Here is a 19626-nt window from a genome sequence, read left to right as displayed (position 1 = left end):
ATGACATACTTGAGGGAGAAATAAAACGTATGTATACTAGACATTGTAAAAGGCAGCAATCATGCCTAGACATGGGGAGCAGTAGAAATAAAAAGCGGAAGATGTCTGAAGCTCTGACAAGTGGAAACATACAGTGCATGTAAAAATGTAATAACTACAATATTTTTAAAAAATAAATGGCAGTTTATCAAAGTTGACAGAATCGATATGTAAGCAAGACATAAAAGGGGCTCTCAGGGAAGATAAGGTTATTGCAGAAAAGCAGTGCGTTCCTGAGGCTGACACTGACTACAAAGCAGGACAGGAAAGTTCCTGACCAGATCATTCCTTACAGGAGCTGAATCCGAGGAAATATCAGATGATGCTCACGCAGGAGTTTTAAGGCAGCTCTCCTATGAAACTGCTGAGCTGCTGAGCGAAGTGGGTAACTGCTGCTCAAGTCCCACTGTGCCCAAGCCATGGGAAAGTGCAGTCGGACTTTTAAAAGGATCCAGGATGAGTGATTGTATTTCTTGAATACCTGGGTTTGGGAGGAGCGGGTTATCCTGGGGTAACCCATGGGATATCTCCACCAACCAGAAGACTGGTGAAGAGAATGGGATGAAAACAAAAGATTGGCAAGGGGGATTGTAAATATGATAAGTAACCTTGCAACTGGGAACACATAAAGCCTGGGGGTAGTAATGTAGGACAATGCATATATCATACCTATTACTGTTCATCCTCTGTGTGTTTGACAAGTAGCACATCTGTGTATAAGTAACATAGGTATTTGGTAGATTTGGAGGCGCCCTATCAGACATGCTTATCTCCCTGCCTTGGTATGGAGAAGATCAAAAGGCACAGTGAAGATCACAGCATGGTGGTAAAGCATGCCTGCACGAACCCACGGCAGGTCAGCGACCCTCTAGTATGGACCGAGCTCAGTGGTGCCTGTGTCTCTCCTGGGTGTTGCTTCGGGGAACCCCTGGCTGGCAAGGTAAAAAAAATAAATCTACGTGTGTTTCAGCTGTGGGTCTGCAGTTGTTTCTGCGGCTTGCCTGTGCTGGCTCACACACCATGGTTAGAAGAAATATAGAAGGAAAACAGAAGCAGCAGACACAGGGATGAATATCATGTCGAGGCTGAGTCAACATGGCTCTGAAGAAGTCAGTGATGATCCAGCAGGTGATCCTGAGAATGTAGTTATCTAACCTGCAGTTTTGTTCCCTGGACAGTCCACACTAGGGATGCAGGGATCCCCCAACCAGCCCCACCTGGGGCCTCCACCCACAGTCTCTGCCATCGGCCCAGGGCTCCATTTAACCTCTGGCCAGGGCCCTTGCTCTCTGTTTAGGCTATGTTGTAGGAGTGCTTATTTCTACTCTGCTCTTGGTCTCCTTGCTGGAATTTGCACCTATGTATTTTTGTCTTTAGCCTTAATACTGTCTTTTGTTTGTGGGTGGACTCTGGATGTAATTTAACTTGTTTGGCCTTGCCCATGGGCTGCATTGTCTGTCCACCCCTGCTGTGCTCAGGTATTGTGAGGCTGTGCTGTAATTAGTGTGGCTGCTGCCTGTGCTGGGGGTGTGGGTTACAGTGAGCCCCCTTATGGAGCAGCCCTCCTCCTGGTGCTCCTTTTTTGCCAATTTGTTTTGGCTTGCACTCAAGATGTATGAGGGAATGGGGCAGATGACCTATATCATGAAGTCAAGGTGGAACTTATGTGATGTCAGAAGAGTATTTGGGATCTATAGTATAAACTTTCCAAAAGCTTTTAGGAGGACTCATCAATAAAATCAATCCCAGGGTTTAAAATGAAGTATATGGAGAAGGTGAGTAGTGAAGTAAAAAGCTCCAAATGCTAAAATGAAGTTCTGAGACAGGGCCAAAACTGATGTATCACTTGTCAGCATACATAGTCACAAGCTTTTTCTGCAGGAAGCAGCTACTGTTTTAAGCTGTATAAATGGAAACAAAGGAGTGAACAGGTTATGTGTGATGATAGGGAGTTCCTCACCTTTTCCTGAAAAAATGTCCCACTTACACAAATGGCAAGCCACTAGAGAGCAGCATTAGATCAGGACTTCTGTTATGTGCCTGAAGAATGACTTTTGAATAAAGCAAAGCATTTGGAAGATGTTTGCAGTTGTTTGTGGTTTCAGGTCAGATTTGGTTTCAGATTAAATTTTACCAGAAACACGGGAAGCAATAGGCTAGTCAGTCCTCTCTGGTTCATTGCTTATTCTCTGTTGTGGAGCCAAGGTGAAACTAAACAAAAATCATTAAGAATGTGATAAACAAAATAAAATTTTTAATAAATGGCAGTGATAAAGTACTTGGCAGCTCAAGGACAGCATGGCTAAGAAGGACATGTCAAAAGATGGTGTAAGAAAAAAAGGAGGGCACACAGGAGAAAGAACACAAATTACACGTATGTAGTCAAATTGTTTGGATAGATAATCTTCAAGTTTTTGGACCTGAAAATTCTGGCAGAATATCAAAAGAGACACAAAGTTAGATAATATGGACAAGCAGCATCAAAAAGGAAATTTGTATCTACAAGACAACTGCTGATAATGCATTAAGTCAGGAGGTGATCTAAGACTTTCAGCTATTAAGTAGCCTTTAGAAATACCCAATTCTTTCTGGCAGTCAGGAAAATGAAATAAGCAACAGTAAGTCTCCTGACTCAGGGGTTACTTTGGTCTGTGGTCTACAACTGGAGTCAGTAAGGTACTACATACAGCCTTGCCTGGAATGGATATGTAAAAACGCATGGCAGGATTTCAAAGGGCCTTTCTGTCCCACCTGGATTGACCCAGCTTCAGGCTCTGCAAAGTGATCTGGTCTTTTTCTCTTGCTTTTATTGTCTAATAACTTTCGTTCTCTCCCCGGTCATTCTGTGAAGTATAGCAGTAGAAATGTGTTCCTCTGAGGCCCCCTGCCTTTTTTTCACCTGATTCTTGAGTAGACACTGAGGTTGCTTGGAATTGTACAGGAAGACCTCTGGCTACCAGTGTAACAAACTAATAAGGGCTTCTGAGTTTCATCAGCCAAGGGCAAGAAGGGTCCTTTATGCTTGCACTTTATTGCAGTATATTCCATGTGGAAATTATAACTAGATGAATTCTGGAAGTCACAGAAACATAGAATACTTCAGAAAGTTTAGGAGCAAACTATCAAAATGGTAAAATTAAAATATTTGTAGCAAGGCTTTATTTAAGAATTTTGCTAGAAAGATTTTAGTTGATATTAAAACTAAGGAGCAGCCCATTTGTCTATCTGGAAGGGTGCCCTCTACCAAATCCTGCTGTGAACCATGTAGATTCCTTGGAATCGTCTGCAAAGGCAAAATTCATGTTTTTCTTCTTTGCTACCTAAAGATCCGTTGCAGCACATCCTTAGGTTTTTCTATAGCAACAGATATTTGCACAGAGACTGAAGCTTGGATGAGAAAGCAACATCTGTCTGCCTGTGGTGGTCATATGGTTTCAATACAAATGTCCCCACTGCGTGGCTTGCTCTTACGGTGCTCCTTTTCTAGTATTTAGTGTTGCCCATCTTTCTAGGCTTCTTTCAATCCTGGTCATCAAAAGAACGAGGGTGTCACAGAGGTGGGAAGGCAAAACGCAGGGAGCTAGTGGTTTCACAAAAGACAGTCACTGCCAGTGATGACTATATCGCATGATGAGGTACTGGGTGGGGGGAGCCAACTAACACTCAGTTCTGCTCTAGCCCCAACACATTTTCAGTGCTCCTGGCCAGCAATGCCTGGCTGAGAGCTGTGCATGCAGGCACCAAGCTGACAGCTGCTCTCTACAGAGCAAGGTGGCTCCTGGCAGCAAGCAAAGGAGTTTCTAAGACAGGTAGTCAGTATGGATGGATCAAAGAGTTCCTTGACATTCAGTTTTGCTGTAAACAGACTGCTGCCAGATATCCTGTCCCTAGGTCAGCAGCGAGGGAGTTTGCAGCGGCTCATGGGTTCTTCTTAAAGATGAGTCACTTCAAGGTTGCTGGATTTTCTTTCCTATTGCTCCACTTCCTCTATTTTCTCTGAAGATAAATAAGAAATGAGAGCCTGGCAATTCTCTTGAGGTCCCGCAGCTTGTTTATTTTGTGGAACTACTACTTGTTGTCTAACTTTGTTACACTTGTTAACAGCAGCTTTCCCATAAAACTTGTCCCAAGTAAGCTAACCACAGCTTTGAGCACTGAGCTGCAGAGCAAAGAAGATCATCTCAGAAACTTGAAGATGAAGTATTTTCTTCTGCCAAGTCAATTAGCATTTCTCTGTAACTTCGTACTAAGTAAGCCTGTCCAGGTGTGTCCCTGCTCTGAGATGCTAAGATCTTACTGCTGCTCAGTTGCTGTCTTGAAATTAGTTATACATTTTTACTGCTGTGATTCTGCATTATAGAATTTTTCTGCTACGGAGATAAGCATGTGTAAAAAGATATACTTTTTCTTTTGCAGATAGCTACAAGAAACAATGACTTAGGTGAGTTCAACTGTAATTACTCTATAAATAACAGCAGTTTTTGGTGGCGGGTTGCTTCTCTATACCTTATTCTCATGATTTTGTATATTTTTCTCTTTGAAAATATTTTCCAGCATCAGTGGAAAATAATTCACAGATTTCAGATGTGTTTTAAAGTTACAGTCAGTTTGATTATTTTATACTGTCACAATAAAGAAATTAAGAAGAATTATTGAGTAATTATTATATGGAATGTTCTTTTCCACATGTAGCCTCAACAAATCAGAATACTTTTGACTTTGATTTCTTTGCTGTGTGACATAAGTCACTTCCCTCTCTTCTGTACCCAAGACGTTGTATGTTTTTAGCATAATAACCAACAGCTCTTGCCTGTGAGAAACATATGCCAGGTATTTCAGCGTCAGAACTGATGAGCACGTTGCAATATCTTATGTCAAATTAACAGTTAACCTGGAAATTAATAGCTAGCGTGCATTCCATATGCATGATAGAAATAGTCTATTATTTTGTATGATTCATCCCATTTTTTTCAGAGATCACTTATGATTTCTTTAATTCCACAAGCTCTAATGAAGAGAACATTATATATAATATACATAACTTATGGTACTCAGCCTTCCACTCTGAAGGGCTCCCAAAGCTCCTTAAGTTAAAATATATGTAGTCACTGCTCTGATTACAGCTGCACTATGACACCTATACTAATATCAGTGTTTCTTATCCAGAAAAAAATGGAGGCCTAACCAGTTTTAGCACACTATGTATGCTAGACTCAGTCTTAATTCAATAACCCTTTTTCAAATTACTGAAAAATAAACTTCAGTGGAAAAAATTTTCAAACATACAAAAACTTGGTTAGTGCATACCTTTTACCTCCCTTTTGTACTTCTATTTGCCTTTTAAGTGCCTTGCATGTCCATTTTCTTCATCTGGCAGACAGTGAAATAGCTGTGCATGAAGGAGACATCCTCTTGAGAAGAGCACAACGCAGTGCAATTAACTGTGAGAGTTGTTTATGGCCCAAGTCACAAGATGGACTAGTCAAGGTTCCTGTTAACATCTCTTCTGATTTCTGTAAGTGTATGCATATGGATGCTGTAAAGTTAGCATTGATCTTCTGGTCTGTATGTTCTGTTATTTTATAGTTTTGTGTCATGCACTGAACGGAATCTTAGTCCAAATGTGAAATTAGCAACATGTCTCTTCTGCTATTCTCTTGGCCCTATGATTGTGGCAAAGACTCCAAATATTTTAGGCATAAACACTAAATGTGGTTACTTGGGCAGTACTTGTTATATAAATACCAGTTAGTTTATTTTAATTCCAAATACTAGTTTCAATGCTACAAATGCTAGCTACAATGCACTTTGGTATTTAGCAAGTATAGACGAAAAAATGTAATTTGTTCACATTATGAGTGTGTTTCACGAAATTACCACTAGAAGCACTTTATTGAACACTACGATTTTTCTTTCAAATATCTCAGAGAAATAAACATTCCTATATTGGAAATGCTGTGGAGGCAAACATGAAGAAAAACTCCTTAGATATTTTTCTTCATTTTTTTCCCTGGGGTCAGTCAATAGATCTGTCTGAATAGAAAATGCTGCAGGATGCCTTAATCTAGAAAATTTTGTTCCAAAAGTTTTCACATTGGCTGTGTGTGTCCTCCATCAGCTTTCACAGAGACCCTTTTAAAAAGATCTCTGAGGGAAACTGGTATGGAATCAAAATACAGTCTGGGCCTGATTCCCGTTCCTGGTGAAAGGGAATCTTTGTGTTTTCATTTTGGGTAAGGAAAGCCCAGTCCTATCTAGGCTGCTTCTCTCCCTGTGTGCTTCCAGAGCTGCAGCACGTGGTCTTGTGGTTAGGGAAGAGTCATTCTCTCTGCCTCATTCTCTCCACGCTTTAAAGATGAGGAAATTAAGATAAAAGATAGTCATAGATGATTCATAATTGAGGAAGCCAAAACGTTCAAAAGCAGATAAACACTCCCATCTATATTTGGTACCTGAATAGAAACAGTGAGCTTCTGAGCTTCCGAACGCTGTCTCAAATGGTTTCAAGGGGTGTGTGGCAGACATTCATTACCTCTGATAAACAAGCTGTTTTTTCCATGCTTAATTAAGGTCAGATGGCTCATCTGGGATATTCTAATCCAATTATTTGTATCTGAAACTTCATTTTCTTTTGCTCTGTCTAAACAGAGAAAACGATGTCAGTCTTCTGCTTTCCATCACCCCATAGCTACCTGCAGTGGAAGGCATGAGGGCTGGCTGTAACAACCTTAACAATTCTATCAACTTCAAAGTCTAATCAGCTTGAAGATCTCTGAAGGCTGTGTGCCTTTTCTGATTATACTTGTATGATAAAAATGTAAAGAGTGCTGTAGAGATTTTGGGGAATGCACCCTGTTAACACACCTTATTTTTGATTAACTAACAACAGAAAATCTTTCCTGGGCCCTTTCTCGTTCTAGCATTGACAGAGAGGTCTTGGATTGCTGATGCTCTACAAGAGGTCTCCACGTTGACCTGTGTCAAGTTTGTAAATCGTACTACTGAAACAGACTATGTGTATGTTGAACATGGGCAGAGGTAAGCTCCCTGTCTCCGGGGTCTGGAAGCACCCAAAAGGTCTTTCAGCTTCTTTTTTGTTTTGGTCTGAATTTAAGTAATTGCCCTTTTTATCCTAAGAGTCAAGACTGAGAGAGCAGGTGCAATTTTTCATTTTTCTTTAGATATACTGGCAGTTATATAACCTAATAGGCTGCAGAAATAAGTGCATGTACTTAATTAAATATAATGGGATATAATTGTTGAGAAAATTTAGAAAGAAGTATAATTCTTTCAGGTTCTTTGCTTAACTACTTGAATTGCTTCATCTAAGTTTGATAAAGTCATTTTACTGTTTTAAAATTTATCACAAAGACTATTTCTCCCTCTGCGGTTTCAGTTTGGCAGCTTTCAGTAGGCAAGGTATCTCACACCGGTGACTATTTGAGTCCCTTTCTGTGGCTGCACATCTGGAGGCCCTTGGTGGTTTAATCAGTATATGTATTTCTTTGTATTTGCTGAATGCAACCATTGCCTAATATTGATTGCCTATTTTTAGCTGCTGGTCTTACTTTGGAAAAATTGGAGGACGTCAAGCAGTTGGCCTGATGAAAAATGGCTGTATGGATAAAGGAGCAATTCAGCATGAAATGAACCATGCGTTGGGTTTCATCCATGAACAGGCACGGAGCGATCGGGACAAGTTTGTCAAGATTGTGTGGGAACACATTATGGCAGGTAGGTCCACTAAATCTTAAGAGAAAAACACTTTGAGAAAAACACATTCACTATACGTGAATGTTTCTTCTGAGAATAGCAATGCAAATAATCATTAGCAGCTGGCTGAATTGCAGCAGAAGTTTTGGCATTAGCAGTAAGAGGAAGGCGCGTAGTCTAACATGTGGATGAGAACACAAGACTTGATGTACAGAGAACGAAAGCCCATGCAGCCACCAGCATGTGGGAAATTCTGGGATCAGCATGACACAAGAGGAAGGACTCAAATTTTCTCCTTGAAGAGCAAATAATCCTTCTCTCTGCCATGAGAAGGAGCAATGAGGAACAATCAGGACTGGTAAATTTGTAGCAGGGGAAACATGTGAAATGTTATTTAGGGAAAGGAATGCAAAAGAAATAGTTTGGGGGTGTGCCCATGATCTATGTACTGAGAAAATGGGGTATATATAGAGCTCCTGGCTCTAAGGAAAGGAGGGAAGAGAATGGTAGGACGTCCTAGGGAAAGGAAAGTGAGAAAGTGATACAGAGGATGAAAGCAGGGGAAGAAAGGATTGAAAGAACCATTCTTCTGACAGCTATAAGAGCTGGACAACTTGCATTTGTAATAAAATAATAGAGTATTTAATAAATTATAGAAAATAAAGAAAAATAAATGAGACTGGATAATTGAATAACAGATTCTAAAATGCCTTTTCAGCAAATAAGATATTTTCAGCTGGCATTGGAAAATTGAATATATCTGTTTTCTCCAGAAGGAACTTGATTGTTTTTATTGCAAATTCCTAACACACTGTTCTCCAAACTTTTTTTCAGCTATTCCCATGATATCCTAAGTGAATTCCATTTGTACTGTTCTTTATTTAGGCTTCATTTTGAGTGTTACAGTATAATTTTGATATAAATTCTATGCTGTTGTTGTATAAGAAGGGTGCATCATTTTGAAAAGTAGAGGATGTGCTAGGAAAGAGGAGTTAAAAACAAAGTTGTACCAAAGATACAAGATATAAGTAAAATCTTACACCAGTTTTGCAGGAGGAAATCTACAGGTTCAGATGTCATCATCCCTAAAGTACACAGATGTAACCAAGCTCTGATTCGGGCACAGTATCGTTGAAAGGATGAAAGGGGAGAAAAGGAGAGGAAGACAAGACTATGCAAAAAGGGGGATATCTTCAGTGTTTTAACAGCATTCACCGGGAGTGGGGACTGAGAAGACTGATGTGACAAGGGAGGCAGAAGGCAGTGTGTGCAACAGAAGCTCTGTTGGGAGGAAAAAAAAGGCAAAGATATGCAGGGGAAATCAAAAGACAGTCATGTTCATAAAGGCTGCTAGTCTACATCTTCCATAAAAATACGCTGCTAACAGTGCTGATGGCAGAGATTCCCCTGACCTCAGTGGTGCAGAACTAGACCCCAAGACATTCTGCAGGTTCTCAGTTCTTCCACATAATCTGCTTTTCTCTTGCAAAGACTGCATTACTACATTACATGTTTTGGGTTTGTTTTTACCCCTCAGTTCACCTTGGAAGCCATCCTAATTCTCTGTTTCGACAAAATACTGTCCACTGAGCTACTTGAAACTCAGCTTGTTTTTTCACAAACTTCTTGGGAACAAAACTGTACTCATAGCCTTCAGCCAGAGCTTCCTTTTCAGTCTTCTGAATCATCACACTTAGATTCTGGCAGAGGTAGATTTTTTTAGTGGAGAAAATCGGTTAAGTTCCTACATTTGTGCAGGTCTGGACATCTAGATCTCTCTAGCGTGTGATGAGGCAGATACTAGTTTGCTGGCAGCACCTCTGTCCAGCCAGGCTGGTGTTAACTCCTTTTTTAATAAAACTGTTCAGCAAAGCACATACATACTAAACAGTAGCCATATGTTTAAATGTTTCACTGCATTTGAACTGTGCTCTTCTGGAATCAGTATTGTAGATAAGAGGAACAGAGATGAAAACCTAATAGTAGGGAAAGCCAGTGCTGATGAGAACCAGTTTGAGCTTTCACTGAGTTTTTGGGCTATGAAAAGCTCCAAAGTCATGTTTATTCACGAATCTTGTATAATTTAGGATTTTGAAGTTTCTTTTTGCGTTTCCTAGCCCTCACTGGGACCAGCACTGATGGATATTACTGGAAGAGACTGGCTCTGATTGCAAGTTTGCCAGCCAAGTTGTGCAAACTCAAGAGTCAGATAGGATGATCTTCTGATAAGTGTCCAATGCTGAACTCTTGTCCAGATGGTTTGTTTACAAACCACTAGTTATAATAATGAAGGTACAGATGTTGAACTGGGAGGGAGTGCTTAGTGGTTAGGGCATTTAACCTCAAGGCTAGGTTGACTGCATTCAGCTCTCTACTCTGATATTGCTTACCTGTCTTATGGACAAGAGACCCAGGGTGAAATTCAAATGGTGTCTAGTCAATGTAGAGAAAATAGGTGCTTTCGTATTAAAATGGGATGAAGCTCCCTCTGACTGTGCTTCTTTCTCTCTCCCATGACTGTCCCGGGAGCCTTGATAACTAGCTTCAGTGTCTAACCTAGAGAATTAATGCAAGGGGAAATGAATTCTAGTCTGCCTCTGGGCCCCAGTCCTGTACCAATGTAATGCTTTCTTACAGGTGGTTTTTAAGGCTAAGCAGATGAAGTGATGAGGTGCTCAGCAGCTGTATTTGGATAGAATGCTTCTAACTGATCTTACTGAGTGCCCTTGCTTCATGTAAGTTGTGTCACTTGGCTGGAGTCACTGCTGACGGGTTTGACCAGAGACAAAGCCAGAACATAGCTGATAACTTTGGTGTAACAGGCAAACCTGGTCCCTTTCTTTTGTGGTCTTATACTCATTCTGTATCAGAAGTTGGAGAGATGTATTAGGTGGACAAATTAATACATTTCCTTGGAGAATGGAATTGGATTTGTGGATTATATTGAAACTTTGACTTCTTATTTGCCTCAGTTTATATTCTGAAACCCACCAGATTCAGTGGAAATAGGCTACCATGGGCTTCAGACGGTTCCGGTTGTTTTGGAAGATCCAAGATCCAATGAGAATAAGTGTGTAAGGACTTCATGATTTGTATCCTAAGTTAGTCTTATGACAGTAAGTGGTGTCTGACAGCAGTCATATTGATTATAACAGCAGGCAGTGTCTGACAGCAGTAATATTGTTCTGATTGAAATGTTGCTCTCTTACCTTGCAGGGGAACAAGGGAACTTTGGAAAAGTAAAGTCCAAAAATCTGGGCCTTCCCTATGACTACTCTTCTGTGATGCACTACGGCGCGTAAGTTTTTTGATGTGTCCTTTCAAAGGATGCGCTCAGATGTAGGGAGAAGGAATTACTCTGTGCAGGGAATGACTTTTGCTGTTCACTTAAAATTGAGTTAACATATAATTATGAGAGTATACTTTGGCAGCAGTATTCCTGGAAAACAAAGTTGATATTGATAGATGAAAGAACAATGTTTTTTGTCACTGTACTAGTGTCTCTTGCTAGAGGTCTTTGACGTGGCTATGTTACAAAGTCTGAGTCACTGAGCTAAAGCAGTTCCAAAGCCTATGATGGGCTGTAACTAGTTACTTCTAAATGTAATCATTTTGTCAACAATATATGGGTGCAGAGAGGAAAAAAAAAATTTACATCATTAAGATGTAGGCAGCCTTTTGAAAATTATTTATCCAGGAACACCAAGGCTGCATTTATTCTGTAATGCACAAGCCTGTAGCATGTATCTTCTGTATTTTGCACTAACAAGAAACAACTTCTGAACAAGACAGTGAAATAAAACTTGTTTATCAGGAGGCAGGAACTCACAGATAGCAGGTAATTAGCAACTGTGACAGAACGATCGTTGATCTTCTGCCTCTTGAATCATGAAGGTGGGATGTAGTTCATTTTGTCAGGGCACTGGATAAAGCTCTTCTCAGGACAATGCATTTTTTGTTCCTTGCTTTCAATTACTGTGCCCAATTGGTTGCCACAGTTTTTCTTCACGGAAGGTTAACTGATTTTAGAGAAGGTTCTTGCCCCTTCCTGTTGAAATTGTGTGGTTCATCAACATGATCATGCAGTTAGTCACTGTTTAATAGAAGTGATTTAGAAATGTGCCTTATTTCTACAGGTATGATTTCTCCAGCACTCCTGGGAAACCAACTATTGTACCCATCCCTAACCCTTCAGTACCCATTGGGCAGAGAGAAGGGCTGAGTAACTTGGATGTGGCTAAAATCAACAAGCTCTACAAGTGCAGTAAGTGCAGGAAGATAGGCATGTGAATCCTTACCCAGCTGATGCCTGTAGGCACCATCAGACATCCCCCAAAGGAAATCAGCCCACAGTACCTCTCTCCCTAGCCCTATAAGAGTGCTGGTATGTATGTGGAACAGAATTGTCTCTGTGGCCAAGATACAGCCTTCTTGTAAAAGACAATTTGCTTTCAGTAATTCACTACATTGAGCTATGCTGACCTAGTCCCTGCCCTTTGACAAAAGCAGAATCCATGAGAGATCATGGTAGCCAACTCTGTCAGATTCTTGCTTCAGGAAAACTCTGAAGGTTGCAAAGCATATGAGTGATCAACAGCCATGATTAAAGTTCAGTCATATTCATCAGTAGTGCCAGTGGGTTTATGATTTCTTTCAATTAAAATCTGACTGCAGGGCTAAAAGTATGGCTCATTAGAACATGTTTGAGGGGAATTCCCTTGGCTTTTTGTGTAGTTTTCTACTTCCTTGCCTCCGTCAATTTCTTACTCATCAGTGTGGTACCATAAGGTCTAGAAATACTTAACATTCCTTTAGAGCAGGAAATCCTCAGCAGAGATGCACAAACCAATTTAAGTAAACCACCGAACATGCCCCTGCAATGCACAGTTTTTGCACTGACTCCCAGTACATAAGCTAATTGAATTATATAGTATTTGACATTTTTGAGATGTTATTCAATTGGTTTTCACCAGAACGGTAGAAAACATTACTACTGTCTGAATATTAGCATACCAAATTCTGCTCTGAATTGTGTTAGAGCTCAGTTAAATAATCAATAGAATCAACTGAATAATCAACTGAAGGAATCAGCATTCCTTCAGTTGAGTATTTAGGTATAGATTAAACCCTCTCAGTGATGATTTCTCAGTTTAACTGTAAGAAAGACAAGTTTTCAACTTAATTGTCTCTCTCATGGTCTCAAAGATAGCTATAACAAGTACTTAATTGTATTCTTCATAATGTATTCTTGACAGTGAGGCTGGGAGTGAATCACACGTCAATACCATTATTATGTAATTACATAATTAGATCTGTGTATTTGGGAAGAAAAGATAGATTAAACCAAAACCAACAAAAACCACAAATGAATAAAAACTATCATAAGTGGAAAATGACAAAAGTCCAGTTGTCTCAGGGAAAGTACAGAGCAAGGGAAAGATGTCATAAGTTCCTATGTTTGCATGTCATCTATTCACATTTCGTAGTTTGGAGAGTTAAATAATGAATTAATGAAGACTATGTATAGAAAGACAACAGGCCAATGAGATCAGACTTTGTATACCAATCACTAACTCTCTAGCCTCACTTCAGTGCTCTTTTACTGTATTTCTCTAGTGCCCGTTCCTATCTCTGCTTTGGCAGAATCCGGTTTTAAGCTTGAATTTGCATACACGTAAGAATACACAAACATTTGCTGATGGGAATTTATGCACTGATGTAATTGAAACTGCTATTGGTTGAGGTTAAGCAAGTTCATGAAAAATCCGGGCCTTTTCTTAGTAAAGTGAAATATGTGAGTGAAGCCCTCCCGTTCAAAAAAAAAGTAGCTGAAGCAGCTAATTACCCTTTTAAGTAGCTTTAGTTTGCTCACAGGTTTTGAATAGTTTTTAAACTAGGAACATAAACACAACTGTAGGCTTTTTTTTTTTTTTTTACAAGCTTGACTTAGGATAATCATTGAAGAGAGTTGTCTGATGTTTTTGGAAGACTTTTGTTCAGTTTTCATTCTCTTCAGCATTGTTTGGTTCTTCCCTTCAGATTGCTGTAGCTCTGTGTTGCCAAAACCCAAAGGCTCGTTCTCCTCTGTCAATTACCCATCCCCATACCCAAACAATAGCAACTGCCTGTGGTTGATCCGCATCCGTCGGAGTAAGGTAATTTTTAATAGGAGAAAGCTTTGAATCACAGTGTCAGGACTACACAGCATTATTTTATTATTATGACTAGCATCTAGGAGTTCTTTTGAGGGACCAAGACATTTATTCTGTAACATAGTAAATGAAAAGAAAGTCTCAACAATTTTCATAAGACTTTTTATAAGACCATCAGATGTACTATTTAACTTGATTTTTATCCAGTTAGGATTAAGCGATTTTTTAAAAATAAGGTATAGTCAAACATCTGTTATGAGGCTCAGTAGCAGGGACACTAGGTGAAATTCTATGGTCTTGTTATACAGAAAGTCAAATTTCTGTGATATGTGGATAGTGAAATTAACAGAAATTCCTAGTTCACTTCGTAAGTTAGATGGTTTGAATCTTTCCCTGCGTATAGCAGTAAACCCAACATCTGTTTTCTTGTTTCTCAAGATTTTCCTGCAGTTTGAGGCTTTTGATCTCCAAACCTCCTCAGATTGTTCTTCTGACTATATAAAAGTTTACAATGGAAACAGCAAGAATTCTCCTGTCTTGCTGGACAAATACTGTGGGAAGGGGCCGCTGCCTTCCATGGTTTCTTCTGGATCTACAATGCTGGTAGAGTTTGCAACTGATGAGACCATTACAGCCACAGGATTCAGAGCCTCCTACAGCAGGGGTATGAACACTCCTTTACAGAGCTTGGAGAACAGGACAAATAGTATTTGCATGGAAGAACTGAAACTTTAAGCATGTACACCAGAGCAGGTTTTTCCATGTTATTCCTTACATCCCCAGTGGGTATTACTAACACAAAGGATTAGGCAATGATGGGGCTGAAGGTTAGCAGGAGACAAAACAGGATATTGCATGGTTGTCATGTTAGGAATCCTGAGTACCCATATGCATTCTTCTCAGAGCTAGGCTTCCTTGCATCTTTATAACAATTTATTTAAATAAAAACAATGCAATGACTAACTAATAGGAGCAGTGCAAGCAAATAGCAAATAGATTGCAGAACTTCATGAGAAATAGCACCAATGAGAAGTAAAGCCAAGATCTGGGCCATATGTTATTCAAGGTTTTGTGGTGTTTTAAGCAACCAGAGAGACTAACTTTGCGTAACTTGCACTTTCCAAATGAAAGGCTTTTATGTCACATGACACTCAGTGCTTATCATATTCACTTCAGGGGTGCCTGTTTTACAAGAATAGGAATGCATTATGAACTGCTGGATAAAATCCTGTTGTGTTGCAACGTGATTTTAGGTCACAGGCATTGAACCAAATAACTGGTTATTGTTATTGTCTTATTTCAACTTAAGATGCAAACTTTTTAAAACATAATTTGAAGATGTACATTTCTAGTATCATTTTTTACTTTTTTTTTTTTTTTTTGCATTTGGCTTGATGGAGTAATCTCTAGATTGCATTAGAACTAGCTCAATAATGCAATCTCAAATACTTAACCTAATTCTTTTCTGGAAGTGCAGTAAGGTAGTCCCATTAGGATGCTATGCTAATGTGGTAACATTTCATTATAAGACTAGTATAGCTTTAGATTCAGCTGTTCCCTGTCCTCCAAAGTTATTTTAGCAGGAAAGTTTTTTGTTGTTTTAGTACAGCTGATACAAATATATTTGCTGATACAAACACAAAGAAATAAACTATTTCAGCAGTAGATTTTCATAATACCACGCTCTTGGCTTGAAGAAAATAAAAAAGAGTACAAGCAAGCTTACTACTTTCTACTGTCAAAATACGTGTTAATATGCCTTTCTTTGTTTCTCCTCCTTTACTACTAAGTGAATTGTGGAGATACTTTCAGAGACTCAAATGGAGTCATCACCTCTCCAAACTACCCCAATAAATACCCCAAAAACCGAGCATGTTTCTGGGTCATCAGTTCTCCAGTAGGATACAAGGTAAGGCACAGATTCTTTTGCTGGTTCCAGTAGTGTTCTCTAACGGAATCTCTTTTTGCCTTGGAGAACAACAGCTGTAATGGTGTGCTGTGTTTTGGTGGATTTTTATTTTTATTGAGGAGGCATTTTCAGAGTGAAAATCTGAAAACAAATTCAGTTTAAGAACTTATGCTGGGTCTTGGTATTTGAGATATTCATCAAAGAAAAATCTTTACATATTGTGAGACTTTTATGAATTTAGTTTGTACTTTATTGGCTTTGCTAAGAATAATTTCTAGATAAGAGTGCCCACTAGAAAACCAGATTATTGCACAGGTTCTGTTTTTTGTATTTCTTGAGAAAAGAATTTAAAGCACAGAAGATCAATCTTCTCTCTTGTTTCTCCTTTCAGTCCAAATGCTAATGAACTAAGCAAACTAGTTGCTGTTAATTTGTATTACAATATGAGGATGTGGCAGACAGAATGAAAACAGTGCCTTGTACATAAGGAATTTAGACTATTTGTGCTTGTTACATGCAAAGGGTAAGAGAAAATGGTATAAACTGAAAACAGTGATTTCATTGTATTTTCTCCAGATATCTCTTAAAATGTTATTCTTTGAGTTGGAAGATAACGACAGATGTGTTTACGACTATTTGCTCATACATGATGGAAGCCAACCTACATCACCTGCAGTTGGCCCTTACTGTGGGACAGAGAAGGTTGCAGACTTCACTTCCACTGGGAATTTTGTGCTGGTTGAATTTCACAGTGATACAGTTTGGGAGTTGCCCGGATTCAGATGAGTTATACATTTCATAGGTAGTGCTGTACATAACAGGAGATGTAAAATGCAGAATGAAAGAGACCAACTAGCCACTGTTTCAGAGTCTCTAAGCTTTTTGTTATTGTAATCCCATTGCTGTTGTTACATGACCAAATGGAATAGTAAAACAAACTATGTAAGCCAATTCTCAATAACTTATAATGTTAGAAACTGCCTTAAAAAAAAAAAAAAAAAAATGAATGTGGCTACAGAATTTGGCTTCCCAAACTGGAAGATGCTAAAATATAATAAATGTTCTTACTGCAATTATGCCTTTGTGAAGAGCACGTATAAAATGGTAATTTGCTTTTCTAGTGCCAGGAAGGCAGCCAAGAATATCTTGAATGACACTGACTTTTTTTTTCTAGGATCTGTAATGCTTTGCTTTTTATGCTCTATTTTTTTTTTTTTTTTTTTTTTTTTTTTTTTTTAACCCTCAGAAGAATATTTGGTAAGTTGCGGACTGAAGGGTCTAGAGCTGGCCTGCATCATGCAAACCAGGCAACAAATACCTGTAGCTCCTATGAGCTCCCATCTGACTATGTAAATTCTTACTTCATTTTATTTGGCTTCCTATTCAGACTGGCACCTTTTTTGGAGGATGTAACAACAGCAGCATGAGAGAAAATTGAACTCTATTTCTGGCTTGACCATCACTATTAAAAGGAAGGGGTTTTTCTTCCCTGCTTTTTAAATTGATTTACCTCAGAACAGTTAACATGCAAGCTGGCTTCAGGAAATAAGGGGAAGATGCTTGGATGGCTGTGGGATGAACCTGGGAATAGTCATTACTGCTGTCTCCTTACATTGCTAATAAAATGCCTTCCTCTTATCGCGCTTTTACACAGAGAATGTTGATATGGTAGAATGTGGTAGATGCTCCTTTTGCTGTGTGGCAAGTCATTTGGAAGCGGTGTCTGAGGGCTATACCTGTATTGTAGCCAGAAGGCAAATTAGTTTATTTTTAGCAAGCTTCAGCATGTGAAAACCGTCAGATATGGCTTTGGTTGCCTAAGTACATTGGACCTCAGCATGCAAACTCTACAGTCTTCCCTCTATTGTTATCAAAAGTAAGACATGCTGTGCAAGGGGGCCAACTGTTGCTCATGAAGAGCCCATAAGAACTAGAACCCAACCTCAAAGATAGTAACTTTTTGTATGTCAGCATAGAATGTATGCCTTGCAGTTCAACACAGTTCATTTCCTTCTAGATATATGTTCTCTGTACAAACCTGGAACGGAGATTTTTTTATGCTCATGGAAGAGGGGAGAATAAAGTTTTGGGATCTTAACCTCAGCTTTGGAAACAAAAGCTAATTCTTCCACCTGCGTCTGACTTTTGAGGAGGTACAACCCCCATGTCAATTGTTACTGTATACAAACTTGAATGGGTCCTTATTTTAAATATTCAATGCTGACAGCTTTCACTGTAACTTGAGTACTATTTCAGATTCCCTTTCCGTGGCCTGATGTGGGGTTCTACATCAGGCCATCCAGGTTCAATGTTTTTGATGTTCATGCATTCAGAAAAGGAGTATGAACAACATGTGAAGCAGCAACGTACCATGTATAGGAATATTAGTTTTGCAACTTGTCCCTAGAAATACAGTATTAATTAGGACTCTCAGATGTGGGAATGTGACAGGGCTGGGGTGCTTTATTTCTAAGCAAGTCCTTCCTGCAGGCAAGCTGTAAGCTCAAAGGGCATGCAGCCTGGCTAAAAACTCCGCTCTCATTTATTTTGAAAACATGAATTCAATGGTACTGATGTAGAAATGCATTCCTGAATACAGCCTGAAATATGTTATAAGTTCCCTCTTTCATAGCAAAGGCTTTTAAATATTGAAGTCTGAAAGTTCCATGTTTCATCAGTTATGTTAGGGGTCTTTGTTAATGCTTTCCTTAATGGATATGTATGTTAACTGGAACACATGCTCCAAAATACCTCCCAACCCCCTTTGCAGATATCAAAAGCTTCAGTTTTCCTCTGTTGCTAAACTTTCTGCTTTCCTGCCAGCAGTCTCCATTTCAGTTATATATATATATATATATATGTTATTCATCTATAAAAATTTGTGGACCAGCAAACAGGGAAATGTAAGATACAAAACATCCCTGTCATAATGACTACTGTTCATTTTCATACACGGTTAACTGAGGATCTTAAATGGAGAAGTTATAAAATTCACAGACCCTGTTAAGAAATTAGGTGCACCCAATTGCACAGTATAAGAGGACTTTCATCTAACAGACAATAATCCCCTCACAATGTGCATTGCCCATATACAATAATGATTTAGAAGCTTGCTATTAACATTCAAATTCTGAGATATGTGAATTAAGAGTCACCAGCCAATAGACACCAGGGGCATAATGGCCAAAGGCTTAAGATTCAAGTACCAGCACCAAAGGATTTTGAGAGGTTCTAATGAAAGTTCATCATTCAATTAATATATCTTTGAAAACCTACATGTAAGCATTTAACCTTAAAAAACTGAGGTAGCTAGCAGTAACAAATGTGTCTATTCTCATGTATGTATGTGACTTATGACACAAACAGATGTTACCTTAATTGTGCACAAAGGCAGATCTGTACTAAAACAGAGCTGCATCCATGAGCCTGTACATGTGGAAGGGGCAAGAAGACTGTTTGTGTCCATGTAGTTCAATTTTACCTGCCTTGGGGCTGTCCAAGGGCCTGTCTGGGAGGCAAGTCAGGGCCTTCAAGTAGTATGCTTTCTTACTCTGCAAGAACCAGAACAGAGATTTGCCAGTTACTGCAGTAAGACAAAAACAGCCTGGAATAAAGCACTACAGACAAAAATTACTATTCATAAGATTATTTTTTTGTGTGTTTTGATTTAATTTAAAACACATTTCCCTTATGTAAGTAAATAACTGTGGTTGAGAAAACATTCATTTGCATGACTAGAACCCCAAGGCCTGACAAAAAATAAGGGTAACTTTCGGCATGCTGATAGTACAATTGGTTCCTCATCTGGAAGAA

At 39.1% G+C, this 19626-nt stretch overlaps 1 protein-coding gene across 3 annotated transcripts; it reads left to right on the top strand.

The window, feature by feature from the left end:
• Positions 1-1403: 1403 nt before the first annotated feature.
• Positions 1404-17050, top strand: LOC106043301 (astacin-like metalloendopeptidase). 3 transcript variants are annotated; one of them, XM_066997830.1, is made up of 12 exons: positions 1452-1517; positions 1754-1814; positions 4456-4480; positions 5417-5554; positions 6960-7077; positions 7595-7773; positions 10969-11050; positions 11889-12016; positions 13792-13907; positions 14343-14568; positions 15695-15813; positions 16390-17050. In XM_066997830.1, exons 2-12 carry the CDS (start codon positions 1797-1799, stop codon positions 16597-16599), a joined length of 1359 nt encoding a protein of 452 aa, XP_066853931.1. In that variant the 5' UTR covers positions 1452-1517; positions 1754-1796; the 3' UTR covers positions 16600-17050. The 3 variants fall into 3 exon arrangements, with proteins under 3 accessions (XP_013048159.3, XP_066853931.1, XP_013048153.3); XM_013192705.3 differs by having other exon boundaries at positions 1404-1814; XM_013192699.3 differs by lacking the exons at positions 1452-1517; positions 1754-1814 and adding an exon at positions 4056-4303.
• The last annotated feature ends 2576 nt before the right edge of the window (positions 17051-19626 follow it).

The sequence above is a fragment of the Anser cygnoides genome, chromosome 5 (genome assembly GCF_040182565.1).
Source record: "Anser cygnoides isolate HZ-2024a breed goose chromosome 5, Taihu_goose_T2T_genome, whole genome shotgun sequence".
NCBI classification, from domain to species: Eukaryota; Metazoa; Chordata; class Aves; order Anseriformes; family Anatidae; genus Anser; species Anser cygnoides.
This window is presented reverse-complemented; position numbering and strand designations above follow the sequence as displayed.